Source organism: Canis lupus, chromosome 4 (assembly GCF_048164855.1).
Source record: "Canis lupus baileyi chromosome 4, mCanLup2.hap1, whole genome shotgun sequence".
Lineage (NCBI taxonomy): Eukaryota > Metazoa > Chordata > Mammalia > Carnivora > Canidae > Canis > Canis lupus.
In genome coordinates, this window is record NC_132841.1 from 41,794,014 (window position 1) to 41,809,933 (window position 15,920).

At 32.2% G+C, this 15,920-nt stretch overlaps 1 protein-coding gene across 7 annotated transcripts in view; it reads right to left on the minus strand.

Annotated features, from left to right (window-relative positions):
• The window catches only part of RANBP17 (RAN binding protein 17), a 306,922-nt gene that overhangs the window by 256,423 nt on the left and 34,579 nt on the right, over positions 1 to 15,920 (minus strand). For 6 of the 7 annotated variants that reach the window (XR_012029812.1, XR_012029813.1, XM_072824184.1 and 3 more), the window contains 4 exons: positions 15,445 to 15,564; positions 13,382 to 13,528; positions 12,395 to 12,567; positions 9,787 to 9,980 (listed from right to left, as the gene is read on the minus strand). Coding sequence is in view for 5 of the 7 variants with exons in the window: in XM_072824184.1 (XP_072680285.1) it covers positions 9,787 to 9,980; positions 12,395 to 12,567; positions 13,382 to 13,528; positions 15,445 to 15,564 (634 nt within the window). In the remaining 2 variants the exon portion in view is untranslated. The remainder of the gene's footprint in view (positions 1 to 9,786; positions 9,981 to 12,394; positions 12,568 to 13,381; positions 13,529 to 15,444; positions 15,565 to 15,920) is intronic. The other variant, XM_072824186.1, reaches the window with a different exon arrangement.

A 15,920-nucleotide genomic window follows, 5' to 3' on the forward strand; every position in this document is an offset into this window, starting at 1 on the left:
ATAAAAGTCATTCTAACAGGTGTGAGGGGATCTTTCACTGTGGTTTTTATTTCCATTTCCCTGATGACTAGTGATGTTGAACACCTTTCGATATACCTGTTGTTGCTGAGTTGTTTGTATGAGTTCTTTACATATTTTGTGTATTAACTTTTAATCAGATATGTTCTTGCAAATATTTTCTCTCACTGGGTAAGTTACATTTTCATTTTGTTAATGAGAGCTTTTTTCCCCCGTTTTCTTTTCTTTTTTTATATATATATATTTTTAATTTTATTTATTTATGATAGTCACAAAGAGAGAGAGAGAGAGAGAGAGAGGCAGAGAGATAGGCAGAGGGAGAAGCAGGCTCCATGCAACGGGAGCCCGACATGGGATTCGATCCCGGGTCTCCAGGATCGCGCCCTGGGCCAAAGGCAGGTGCCAAACCGCCGCGCCACCCAGGGATCCCTCCCCCGTTTTCTTTTAATGAAGAATCTCGCAAAGATCTACTGGCAGAAAACATTCTGGTTTTGTTTCTGAAACTGTTTTTTGTTCATCCTTGCTCTTGCAAGATACTTTTGGGACATATTATAGGATTGCTATTATTTTGACTCAATTTTTTTAAAAATAATATTTTACCATTGTCTTGCTTCCATTTTTACTTTTGGGAGTGAATTTATCAATCTATTTTATACTCCTCAAGCTGCTTTAGAGATGTTCTGTCTTTGGAAATACATGGTTTGATAAAAATGTTTTGTTGTTTTTGACTGGTATATGTTGGGGATCCTATATTGATGGATTCTCAAGAGTATCTTCAGTTAGTGCCTCTGTCCCATCTTCTCTATTCTGGTTTTCTGGGATTGATTTGATACCCTGACATTTCATCTCATCTTTTAAGTTTTAATATTCTCACTTCCTTGTTTTTCCACATTCTTGAAAATTTCTTCAAACCTAAACTGCCAATTTGCTAATTCTTTTCTTAGCTAGGTGAATTTACTGTTTAGCACATCCATTACATTTTAGATCACAAAATTTTTTCCTCAGTATTAAAAGTCTTACCTGAGTCTTCTTCAATCTGCCTTGGTCATACTCTTGTTGGCTCATTTGTGATTCTACTTTTTATTTCTTTAAATATTTCATATGTAATTATTTTATATTCCCATCCAATTCCAGTATCTTAAGTCCTTGGGCAGGTCTAAGTCTAATAGGTAATTTATTACTTCTGTTAGTGCACATTGATGACATCTTGTTTCATTACTTGCATGCTTGTTATTTTTAAAATTATGAACACTCATTTGGTTGATTTGAATTGCCGGATTCTCAAGGCCTTATATCACGACTGCTACTCATCAGAGAAGGTTTTAATTTACTTTTTTGCTAGAAGCCAAGAGGCTCTAGGAACCACAAAAAGGGACCACTTTATCCCTTTTTGAGGGTCCCACTTAAGAATTTAAAATTCAGTACACATACCTTGCTATAGGCCCAAGGCTTTACCACCAATTTAATTAATCACTGATATTGATAATTTGCCTTTGAAAGCAATACTGCCTTTTGCCCTTGTTTGCTGTTGACTAGCCCATTCTGGTTAAAGTTTATCTTTCCCAGGGAGAAATACTCAGAAGGGGGGAGGGGGCAGTTGGACAGAGGAATAGAAAGTAGCAGAAGGGAAGAGAAGGAATCTCAAAAATCTCATGTACTTATTGCCCAGCAATGCTTTAAAAAGTTTATACAGGAGCTGTTTTTGCATCTGAATAGCCTTTCAGATGACCACAAAGAAGTGAAAGCTACTACTAATTCTTTACTATTAAAAAGAAGCAAAGAGGGCAGCCCAGGTGGCTCAGGGGTTTAGTGCAGCCTTCAGCTGGGACTGGGACTCGGATGGGAGTCCCACTTCAGGCTCCGCAGGGAGCCTGCTTCTCCCTCAGCCTGTGTCTCTGCCTCTCTCTATCTCTGTGTGTGTCTCTCATGAATAAATAAATAAAATCTAAAAAAAAAGCAAAGATTATTTGGGATATAAACTAAAAAGAAAAATATGATTTTACAAGTAGCTAACGAAATTATAACATAACATAATCTGAGTTAATGTAGAAAACAAATCTGGAAAGATACTATCTGGGGACACCACTGAGTCATTAGACAAAAAAAAAAAAAAAAAAAGAAAAAAAATCCTTTTAAAAACACTACAATCCAGGCCTACAGGGCAACAAAAAGATACCTAAACTGAAAAGACATGGAAGGATCAAAATCCAGCCTCTAGTCATGAATCTGCACTCTACTATGGTGCATCTACACCTAATTTGCACAAAGGTACCACCCACTGAGCTGGTAAGAAAGTAAAATAAATCCTCAAAGGCTAAAATGATTTGAAGGCTAAAATCTAGAGACATAAGCATGGAAAGAACTAGAGAACTTGAGTTTCTCCTTGATGGACAAAGGACAAAGCCCAGGGCATGCCCAATGTGAGGAGTCCAACAAAAGCTGAGACACAGTTATACCCTTAGTGGAACAAATGAACCGGAAAGGGGAAAAAAACCTGCCATTGGCAGAGAAACACAACAGAGAAACTTGTCTGACTTGACTATAACATTAGGTAGAGAGTAGGAAAAAACCCTCAAGTCAGACCTCACATGGTTTGTGGCCTTAATACAGACTACCAGTGTGATACAAAGAACCTTATTCTAAAGAAATAGTTCACATGATATTGCGTTGGTAGTCCTCTTCCACCTCATTTAGTTAATGGACTAAACATTCCAAGTAAAGGACAGGATGGTCAGAATAGGTTTTTAAAAAAGAAAGAACTATACTAATAGACTGTCTAAATGAGATGTACTTTAACTATAAAGACACAGACAGACTGGAAGTAAATACATGCAGAAGGATATAGCATATAAACAGGATGTATAAGAAGGCATTGACTATAGTATTATCAGATAAGATTGATTTCAAGATGAAAGATTTTAATTAATAGGAAAGAAAAACAATTATAGATACTACTTGACGCACAAAAAATGGTAACTAAAAGTAGCTAAGACAATTCCACAATTACATTTGGAGATTATAATTAGTCTGTCTATAAATAATAGAAATAGATCAAGACATAACAAAATTAATAAAGACAAGCAGTACCTGAACTATGCTATTAATCATCTTGACTTAATTTCTAATTATAAAGTGCTATTCCAAGTGGTAATACACATATTCAAGTGTACGTGGTATGTTTACCAGGGCATACCATATGCTAGGTCATAAAACAAATCTCAATAAATTTTAAAAGTCCGAAATCCTAAAAGATAATATTTGACCAAGATGGAATTAAATTAGAAATCAGCAATAATAATACAACTAAGAAAACCCCTAATACTTGAAATAAAAGCATATACTTCAAATTTTATAAATTGATAAAGAAATACAGATTAGAAAGTATTTTTAACTAAATGATTATAAAAATACAAAATCAAAATTCATGAGATGCAGCTAAAACAATGCTTAACAATGAAATTCATAACTTTAAATGTTTCTATTAGAAAAATCTAAAACTCAAAATGTGTAATCTCTAATATGGGGGAGAGATGAAATTAAATCAATAGTATAAGGCAGAAAATAATGAAGCTAAAATAACTTATGAAATAAATAAATGAACAAACAATGAAGAAAATCAATGAAACTAAAAGTTGGTTTTCTGAAAAGATTTAAAAAATTGATGAATATCTAATTGGGGTCAATCAGGGAGAAGAAAAAAAAGGCAACAACAGTCAGTATCAACAAAGAGGGGTGGGTGGGTAAATTGGGTGAACAGAGTCAAAAGTTAAAAATTTCTAGTTGTAAACTAAGTCATAGGGATGTAATAGATCGCATGATGACTATAGTTAATACTGTACTGCATATCTGAAAATTGCTTAGAGGGTAGATCTTTAAAGTTCTCATCACAAGAGAAAATAACTTTGTAACTATATATGGTGATGGGTTAATGAGGCTTACTGAGGTGATCATTTTACTATATAAACAAATATCAAATCATTATGTTGTACACCTGAAACTAATATTTATGTTGTAGGTCAAGTATGCTTCAGTTAAAAAGAAAAAGAACAAAAGGAACACCATTTCAGATCCTATAGAGAGTAAAAGAATACTAACAGGATATTAGACATAAATTTATTTCAATAAATTTAAAAAGAAGACAAATTCCTTGAAAGATATAAATGACTGAATTTAAGCCCAGGAGAAAGAGAAAATTTAAATAGTCCTATGTCAATTGAAGAACCTGAATTTATAATTCTAAACCCTCTAGGCTCACTGACTTTGCTGGTGAATTCTATCAAATTCTTACAAAAGAAATAATACTGATACTACACAAACTCTTTTAGAAGATAAAGAAGAGGAAATATTTCCTGACTCATTTTATAAGGCAGTATTATCCTGTTGCCAAAATAAGGCAAAGGCATCACAAGAAAATAAAACTACAGACAAATATCCTTCATGAACATCACTATAATATAAATCTTTTGCAAATTGAATCTAACACTATATACATGAACATTTTATCATATCCAAGTAGGATTGATATGAGTAAAAAGCTGGTTTAACACAGAAAAGTCAATGTAATTCACTGTGTGAGTAAAAAAAGAAGAAAAAACAGGTCACTTGAATATGTAGATAAGAAGCATTAAAAAAAAAAATCAATGACCCCATTCATTATAAATAGAGGAACAGAAGGGAACTTCCTCAAATTTATTATGAACATCCTTTAAAAACTACAGATAACATCCTACTCAATGGTGAAAGGCTCAGAGCTTTGTAAAGATAACAGAAACAAGGCCAGACTATCCACTCTCACCACTTTTATTCATTGTACTGGAGGTCCTACCAATGGAATAAGGCAAGAGAAAGAAAGAAAATGCATGAAGACGAGACATAAAAAACTGTCTTTATTTGCAGATGACATGATCATATATAACAATCCAAAAGAATCCACAAAAAAAGCTATTAGAATAAGTAAATTTAGCAATGTCATACGACACAAAGACAAAAATCCATTCTGGTTTTATAGAGTTTTCAGAATAATTTTAAATTTTACAATAGCATCAAAAATATATGCTAATAAATTTAGTGAAACATTTTCAATACCTATGCACTGAAAGCAATAAAACATTCAAAGAAAATTAAGGGACAACTACATAACTGGAGCAATATACCATGTCCATGAACTGGAAGACTCAATATTGTTAAGACTGTCCAGATTGATGCATAGATTGAGGCAATCCAAATAAAAATTCTAGGGAGATTATATGAAAGAAATAAACAAGCTGATGCTACAATTAATATAGAAAGGCAAAAAACCTAGAACAGACTCAACTATTTTGAGAAAGAACGAGGTGAGAATGGATTACCTGATTTCAAGACTTACAGTTAGAGTAATCAAGACAGTAGAATACTAACAGAAGGATAAGACATATAGATCGATGGTACAGTATAGAGTCCAGTAATAAACCTTAGCCTTTTATAATCAATTGATTTTGACAAAGGTGTTATGATAATTTAGCAGGGAAAAAGATAGTGGTTTCAGCAAATGGTGCTAGAACAACTATAAAACTATGAGTTGGGGACCGGGCCTTACCCTTAACTCATACTATTCACAGAAATTAACCTAAGTCGTTCACAGACTTAAACATAATAGCTAAAAACTATTAGACTTCTAGAAGAAAACATAGAAGAACCTCCTGTAAGTTGGGTTGCAGATTCCTTAAATACAAAAAGCACAAGCCAGAAAGAAAATCTTGAAAATGTAGATCATCAAAATTTAAAACTTCTGTTCTTTGAAAAACGGTTAAGAAGACACACCACAGACAGGGAGAAAATACTTGCAAACATATGTGAAAGAGAGATTATATACAGAATATATAAAACAGTCTTATAATTCCATTAAGAATATGTGTAAAAGAACCACTCAATTTAAAAATGGGCAAAACATGTGAACACACATTTCACAAAAGAAGATATGTAAATGGGCAAAAGGTACAGCACCATTAATTATGAGAGAAATGCAAATTACAACCACAATAAGACACTATTAGATACCCAGTAAAACTGCTAAAGCTAAGAAGACAATATCAAATCATGATGCAGATGTGGAGCAAATGAAATTCTCATACATTGTTAATGAGAATGAAAAATGGTAGGTACACTTTGTAAAACAGTATAGTGGTATCCTCTAATATTACATATACGTTTTCTCATATGACCCAGGAATCTGTCTTAGATATTCACCCGTAAGAAATAAAAATTTACTTAAGTAGATACAAAGATTTGTCTGCAAATGTTCATAAGCACATTATTCATAATAGCCCCAAAATTGAAAGTGGAACTCAAATGTCCATCACATAGTGACTAGATAGACAAATTATGGTAAAGTCATACTACAGAATATTATGCAGCAATAAAAAGAAACAATATTAATATACATATTTTAAAACTTATGCTAAGCAAGGTCAAATACAAAAAACTACTTATTGTATGATTCCATTTATAAAGAAATCTAAAAGATTTCAAAACACAGTGATAGAAACCAGTGGTTCCCTGGGTCAAGAGACAGGGAAAGAAAAAAAAAAAAAAAAAAGACAGGGAAAGAGATCAAAGAGCATGAGGAAATTATTTGGAGTGAAGAAAGGTGTTCTCTATCTTGAGTATGGTGATAGTTAGATGGCTGTGAATAACTGCTAAATTCACCAAACTATACACTCAAGAAGAAAAAAAAGAATAAGAAAGAAAAGAAAAAGATATTTGCAACTCTAATCAGAGACAAGCTCATTTTTCTAAAATACAGAGGTTGTTGAAAAAAAATCAATTAAGGGGGCACCTGGGTGGCTCAGTCAATTAAGCATCTGCCTTTGTTTGGCTCAGGTCACCGGGGATTGAGCCCTTGCATCAGGCTCCCTGTTCAGCAGGAAGTCTGCTTCTCTGGCTCCCTTTGACCCTTACCCCTACATATTCTCTCTCTCTCTCTCTCTCTCTCAAACAAATAAATAAATAAATAAAATCTTAAAAAAAAAAAAAATCAGTGAGAAAAGTAAGGACCAACAACCCGATAAAAAATGAGCAAAGAAATGAATTGGCCATTACAGAAAAAGATGACTAAATAGCTCTTAAATAAATTTAAGCAATGCCTAACTGCGCTGTTATGAGAATGTAAAATTATACTGAGAAGCCATTTTTCACCTAGAGAATTTTTAATAATTCAAAAGGTTGGTAAAATTATCCTGTGAAGGCAATATGGAAACTCTTCTACAGACCTGATGGATAGGTAAATCGATATAGTCCATACCAAGAGTAATTTGGCAACATTTATACAAGTTATAAATATATTTACTCTTTCTTCAACAGTAATGCCACTCTGGAAATTTATCATATATATATATATGAATATGTATATACATTTGCATTCATGTAAAATGACATATTTATTATTAATCTATATGGAATTAATTTTAATAGCTGACAGTGATAACTCAAATGACTTTCAGTGGTGGAGGGAATGGTCAAATAAATTATGATACAATATGATATATTCAAAAATGAAATATGCATTCATAAAAAATAAGAATTCTCTATATAATGATTTGAAAAGAGCTATAAAATACATTGTTAAATTAAAAAAAAGAGCAGGAATAGAACATTAAGGGTGGTATCCCACATCCAAAGTACATAAAGGAAGATAAAAATTTATAAATTCATAAAGAACTCAATCAGTAAGACAAAAATAATCCAAAAAGTGAAAAGAAATTTAATAAAAAATCATGAATATATATATCACTAAAATGACACAATAGTCAACAAACATAAGACAATACTAAACTTCATTAATAATTACAGGAATAAAAACTAAAATACCCATGAGGTATATATCAACTAGTGTGGTATAAATTTAAGTCCAACATTATGAGCTGTTGGCAAAGATCCAGATCAGGGTAGGCAAGATGTAAAGTAGTAAATCACTCTATAAACTACTTTGGCATCATCTACTGAAATTAACTATGTAATAGATACACATAACAATCTTTATGGTAGCAATTACTGTATTATCAAAAAAACAGAAAAAAACACAAATATCCAATGACAAGAAAATGCATAAATAAATTTGGCATATTCAAACAATAGAGAACAGTGGCAGTGTAGCTGAAGAAACCATAGCCATAACATCAACACAAATTCTCATAAACGTAATACTGAGGGGAAAAAACATGTAAAGCAAGTAGTACAGTTTCATTCCAGTTGTACAGAGTTCAGAAATTTGCAAAACCATGCATTATTTTCAGAATATATATTAATATATATGCAGTAATACTATGAATAATAAAAGGCACCAAATGATAAACACAGAATTCAAGATTGCAAGTACTTTCTGTTGGTAGGAAGGATTTGGACCAAGAACAATAGGAATAGCAAAGATACCAATACTGACCTATTCTTTCAGCTATATGATGGTGTTATTGCTAGTCACTAGGTCTAATATATGTTAATGACCTTTTGTATGTATTTAAAATTTAATAATTTTCAAATCAATCATGAAAAGACTAAATGCCGCAAAAAATACTGCTCCTCAATTTAATTTACAAATAATGAGATCTTAATAAGAGAGAATATCTGAAGTAGAGAAGGTTAACTACTTACTCCACCACCTAGCCCAGGAGCAGTTTTTTAATGTGTGACTCCAAAAAAAGAAAACAAAAAAAGATAATAAAAGCCATTTTAAGAAGATACTATGTAAATGTAAAACAGTCTTTTAAACAATTGTTTAAAAAGAGTTTTAGATTTATCAAATACCATATTAAGAGTTTAGACAGGAAATCATTGAGAGTGTGATTATCATCCTTTACCACTCACTTTCCAAAATGATGAAAGGAAGAAATGTAAAAGAAAAAAAAAATTCCAGAACTATAATTAAAGTGTCTCCTATTAGAAATATATAAAGCCAATTCCATTCTCATATTCATTTCATTTTTTAAAAATGTGAAAAATGTGTTTACTTAATTTTATTCCCTGCTATGTTCCCAGTAGGATTTAAAGGAACATACAGGAATAAATAAATCCTCCTTCAATAAACGATTAAAGAAAAATAATGAGGAAATAGGGCAGCCAGGATGGCTCAGAGGTTTAGTGCTGTCTTCAGCCCAGGGTGTCATCCTGGAGACCTGGGATTGAGTCCCACATCAGGCTCCCTGCAGGGAGCCTGCTTCTCCCTCTGCCTGTGTCTCTGCCTCTCTTTCTCTGTCTCTCTCATGAATAAATAAATTAAAATCTTAAAAAAAGGAAAGAAAGAAGAAAGAAAGAAAGAAAGAAAGAAAGAAAGAAAGAAAGAAAGAAAGAAAGAAAGAGAAAAATAATAAGGAAATTGAGGAGTTAAAATACAATAATAAACCAAACCCATAGTGAAAGCTAATACACAAATGCAAAACCATAATGAGATCTTATTTTTATTGGATGAAATTGAGCTCTGAATTTATAGTCAACTATAGGAAACATGATTAGTTAAAAGACAGTTACAAGTTAATGAACTCTACTCAAATACCATTATCAGCTTTTCTTGATACGGATTCCAGAAAAATACTTTTCACATATCTTACAAAGAAGAACTGAAAATTAACCATCAAGCAACCAAAATACCCAGAAGATTAATAAAATTAATGGCTTATTAGAGGATGAGGAATTGGGGGAAATACATAAAAATAATTTGCAGTAAAATTATTAAAGTGACTAATGAAGCTACTTAAAATTCAACATAATACCATATACAGTCATATAAAATGTACTGACCTTCCTGAATTGCCTTGTCCACAGTTACTGCAGAAGGTGAATGCAGAAGCTTTTGGTAATTTTGAGCATTTTGGTCAAACAACTGTACAAGAAGAGTGCATGTCTTTTCATATTCACATCTGCTGACAGTGCACAACTGCTCCAGCTGCTGAAACACAGTAGCAGTATCATCCAGTGGATCATCTAAATTATCTCTGCAAATACAGAAGAATAAGTTTGCAGACAAGCTTAGAATGTGATATGCTTTTATTCACAAATAAATTTTATGTTAAAAAAATTCTATTATGGATAAAGAAACAAAAGACAAATAGATTGGAAGATAAGAAATGAAATGTCTATATTTGACGACAACATGATTGTACACATTTAAAGTCCCCAAAAAAAGGATAAAACAAAAGCTACTACCTCTCATAGGTAAGTTTACCAAGGTCCTAGCATACAAGGTCAATAGACAAAATTCAACTGTATCACTATATACTAGCAATGAAGAACTGCAGATTGACATTTAAAAAAACTGCATCTTCCAAAGGCACCAGGAAAAAATCTAACTAATTAAGTGTAATTAAACATATAAAAATCTGAAGGTGGAATACCACACAACAGTGAGGAAAGAAATCACCAAAGAGCTAAATAAATTAAAAGAGTAAGATGCTCACAGACTGAAAGACGGAACTACTGCCAAGGTGTCAATTCTTCCCCAAAATTAATCTACAAATTTAAAACAATCCCAGTCAAAATCTCAGCAGGATTTTTGGGTAGAAACTAACAAGATGTTTCTAAAATTTACATGGAAAAGCGAAGAAGTCAAAGAGGCAAAACAACTGTGAAAAGGGAAAACCAAGGCAAAAGACTCACACTACCTGATTTCAAAGCTTGTAAGGCTACAGTATTCAAGACAAGGTACTGGCAGAAAGAAAAACACATAGATTAATGAGAACAGAGCTCAGAAAGGACATGTATGTGGTCAATTAGTTTTCTGAAGAGTATAAAGACAATACAATGGAGAGAAGATAGTCTTTTCCACAAATGGTGTTGGGATAATTGGTCATCCATAAAAAAAAAAAAGACAAAAAATAAAAAAACCAACTTCAACTCAAGCCTTACCTCATATATCACATACAAAAATTAACTCAAAATGAGTCAGAGAAGTAAATGTAAACTATAAAACTATAAAACTTCTAGAAGAAAAAATAAAGGATAAATCGGACTTCTTTAAACTCTCAAACTTTTGCTTTTTGAAAGACTTTGTTTCTTCTGTGAGAGAAATGACAAGGCAAACTATGGATTGAAAGATAATATTTGCCAAAAACATACATTAAAAAGAGTTGTGACCAGAATATACAGACCTTTCAAATTTCAATATAAGGAAATAAACAACCTGGCTTAAAAAAAAAGGGGGGGGGGCAAACAAATTTAACAGGCATTTTGCCAAACAACACAAATAGTAATAAATAAGCACATAAAATGATGCTCAACATTATTAGTATTAAGGGAATGTAAATTAAATCCAAAATAAGGTACCACTACACACCTAATAGAATTACACTCTTAAAAAGTGACAATATCAAATACAGATGAGAATAAAGAGCAATTGGATCTCTCATACATTGCTGGTAGGAATGCAATGATACAATGACTTTGAAAAATAATTTGCCGGTTTCTTATAAAGTAAAACATATACTTACCATTCAACCCAGAAATCTCCCACCTAGATATTTACCCAAAAGAAATAAAAACTTATGTTCATACAAAACTGTACAGAAATGCTTACATCTGTTTTATTCATAAATCACAAAAACAGAAACACCACAAATGTCCACATGTGCTGTGATGAGCAGTGGATGTTATACACAACTGATGAATTACTGAACTCTACATTCAAAACTAAGGATGCACTATACGTTGGCTAACTGAATTTAAGTTAAAACAACAACAACAACAAAATTCCAGGTGAATGGATAAACAAACTGTGGTACATCCATAAAATGGAATACTATTCAGCAATAAATTTTAAGAACTCCTGATGCAACATGGAGGAATCTCAAATGCATTATGCTACGTGAAAGAAGCTGGACTAAAAGACTACATACTATATGATTTCATCTATACAACATTCTGTAAAGGCAAATAGTATAGAAAAACAAAACAAATCAGTAATTGCCAGAGTCTGAGGGTGGGGAAAAGGCTGACTACAAAGGGACACAAAAGAATTTTCTGCTTTGGGGCACATGGGTAGCTCAGTGGTTGAGCACCTGCCTTTGGCTCAGGTTGTTAATCCCCAGGTCCTGGGATCGAGCCCTGCATCAAGCTTCCTGCAGGGAGCCGGCTTCTTCCTCTGCCTAGGTCTCTGCCTCTGTGTGTCTCTCATGAATAAATAAATAAAATCTCAAAAAAAAGAAAAAAAAAGAAAAAACAGAATTTTCTGGGTTGATGGAACTATTCTCCGTCTTAACTATAAGGGTAGTTCTACAACTGTACGCATTTGTCAGAACTCACAGACTTGTTCACTAAAAAGGGTGATTTTACACTAGGTAAATTTTACCTCAAATTTTTAAAATTCCAAGATGCAAAAGATAAAAATGCAACAGAAACATTTAGTTTTCAATACCTCACAACTATGGCAACAGATTCCAACCGAGAAGTGATAAAGGCCTTCGTGATTTCTGGTGCGTAAGTGTCTAATAAGTGGGGTTCAGTTGATTTCACAAAAGGCACTGATGCTACCATCCTTTGCCACAGAGTTAATAAATAATGAACACTGTTGGGAGCAAATTCCCAATGCTACAAAGAAATAAAGCAAAGGTTACTTAAAATGACATATATCTTCCTAGAAGAAGAATTATAAAGACAAAATTACTAAGCAGTTTTTTTTTCACAAAATTACGAAAAACAGACTTTAAAATTAATTTTTATTCTTCTTATATAGCAAATGAACATTTAACAGCAAATTTTGTAAATGCAAAAAGGCATAAAGAAGAAACCAACAATCTCTCATTATTCTACCATACTGGGATGATCACTATTAAAATGTTAGTGTACTTCCTTCTAATCTTCTTTCCATGAATATTTTTCAGAGTTCATATCATGTGGAAAATGTGGTTTTAAAACCTCTCCCAAACCTACAAAAAGAAGTTTTTCAAAAATGTCTTATTTCACAAAGATTTTATTATAGCTTCTCAATTCATTCTTCAATTATTAGATATTCAGAAAGCCTTTAAATTTTTATTATAAAATATGTTCCAATGAACTTTTACCTAAAACCCTGGAATAGGGGATCCCTGAGTGGCTCAGCAGTTTAGTGCCTGCCTTCGGCCCAGGGCGTGATCCTGGGGTTCCAGTACTGAGGCCCACATCAGGCTCCCTATAGGGAGCCTGCTTCTCCCTCTGCCTGTGTCTCTGCCTCTCTCTCTGTGTCTCTCATGAATAAATAAATTTAAAAATCTTTAAAAAAATTAAAATAATAAAGAAATAAAACCCTGGAATAAGTATTTTTAGCAAAGTACTGTAACAAATGTTAAAAATCCCCACCAAATCTTACCAAGAAATAGTTTTAAATTTATCTACCATTTAACATTAATTATATATTTTTATTTACCTGCAGGCTAGTAATGGTAAAGTTAGCAATCAATCTGATAACTTCAGGATATTCCTTCACCATAACTAATTCTCCCAGCTGATAATTTGTCTTTAAACGAGCCAAAAATCGGCAAAATTCATGATAATTACCTGGATCAGACAAACCCTAAATTATGAGAGAAAAAGAAAGGCTTTTAAAAATACTTAAAAACAAACCAACCCAATGAGCTATCAATAAAATTCCAGGAGTATTTTATTAAGGTTTCCAGTTTTCCTTCGTACTTGTGTCACCTGGGTAGATTATTAATGAAAGAAGACAAATGATTCTTGCTGGATATAATGTTGTCATCAATGATTCATAATAAGAAATTCGAAGTAGTGGATGTGGAAGAAGTTTTACACTGTGATGACTAAATTAAGTTTAGGAATCCACAGTATTATACAAAAAATTTGCATGCGTGCATGCTTGTGTATATGTGTATGTCTATATGCGCTGCAGCTTAAACAGAAGTCAACAGAAGACATGAGAAATATTTAAGACGAAAATTCAGAATGGGTTCTTAAAACCCTAGAAAAGAGTGATACCAATTGAACCAAAGTAAAAATGGTGTTTGTGCACACAAAATAGAAATTTCTTTTAATTCAACAAATGTTTATTGAGTATCTACAGGCATTGTGCCCTCAAGCAACTCCTGGTCCCTAAGTACAGTCATTCAAATAATTTAATGCAAAGTAGAGCAGAAAGTTTAACCGAAATACTACAAGACATAGAAGAAAACTTGAGAAAGGAAAGGTTAAAAGGAAAGACCAAGAAAGAGGTCTCCAGTTGTCTGTGAGAGCTCCTTGAAGATAGGACACAAGTGTTATCTCTACAAAAGTTCAAACACTTGGCATTGTAGCTGGTATGAAAGAGAATTCAAAAAGTGTCTGTTTAATACTGAGAGAGTTTCTAAGAAATTGCATTCATATGAACTCCATAAAAATATAAAATAGTGTCTAATTATTAAGAACAAATTACAAAAAAAAAAAAAAAAAGAACAAATTACAAAAAAATACTTCATACTCATAGGTCTTTTAACTTATTTGTAATTCCAAAATAATATAATATTCAAGCTAACTTTTACAGACATGAAACATGAATATGAGGATGCTGGAAAACCAATTAAGACAATCACTTGATATTAACATATTATTTTCCACATACTGATTGATGACAGATAAACAACTAAAAATTTTAAAGTATATTAGTAAAATCTCATTTATCAATAAAACATGTAAATTTCATGATTGTGCTAACACTGAAAGGTAAAAGTATAACACAGAAAATACTAAAATATTCCTGAGAATGACCTACAAAATCAATTGCACCTTACTGAGCAAGCACATTTTTTTATGTACAGATATATGTCCCCTCAAATGTTATTAATAACTAAGACAGATAAATCTCCTTAAATCATTTTACCTTTTAAAATTCATACTTTCATTACATTCACTTTAAACCAAAAACAAAACAAAAGTAAAACAAAAAATTTTTATCTATCTAGGCAGCCAAAAATCACTAATTAATAATGGCTTTGTAATCTCTGAAATGAATATTGCTATTGAAGCTTTGCAGTTAAAGCATAGATTTTTAAATCTACAAACTCTTATTTGTCCACAAGAGGGCAAAAAGACATTATCTCATAATTCAAAGCCACTTAATCCAATATTAACATTCAGATTTATATTGTCTTCTAGTTCAGAAGGTAGCTATAACTTTGAAGAAATTACTTAAGTAATTTAAGAAGTAAAGCAAAGAAATACAGTACAATGATATAAAGCAGAAGCATCATAAGATATATACCTTCTATTCTTATTCACCTAAAAGAATGGAAAAAGATTTAAAAAGGAAGAACACAGAATCAGGAAAGCATCCATTTTTAAAAACTGTCCATTTCTACTACAAGTGAGATTTAAGGAAGATAGATATGATACTTCATATCTTCTTTCAGAATCATAATCAAGTCATGAGTTTATTACATCTTTCAGCAGAAAAACTGTATTTCTACATACTAAGTATTAATTAAATTACTTCATAAATACCTGAGGGTTTTCAAGTATCCTTTTTACTCCCTTAATTAAATTACCAAGGTACTTGGCACGTTCAGGACTGCTAAATAAGGACCTTCTTGTAGAAGCAAACTGAACTAAACATGAAAGTGCCTAAAAATAGGAACAACAAAATTCATTTCAATTTTAAAAGTAACTACGGCCACAGGTAAGGAACACTAGTCTTCACATAAAAAAGTATTTTTTAGTTTTAATGATCGAAAAATATTATAGAATCCAGAAATAATGTAAGACACATCATTAGTCACCAACACCACCCATCACTCTTTAACCTCACCACTAAAATTTCTATTTATGTGTAGTCTCTTCTAGTATATTTTCGTCTATTAAAAATGCCAAAGCAACCTGGACAGGCATACATTCAAAAGGTTCCCAAATGCTTCTGTTGCCCAGCTCTATTCATAGACCAAGAAAATAAGTGTTCTACCAAAAATAAAAGATGGTTTTGT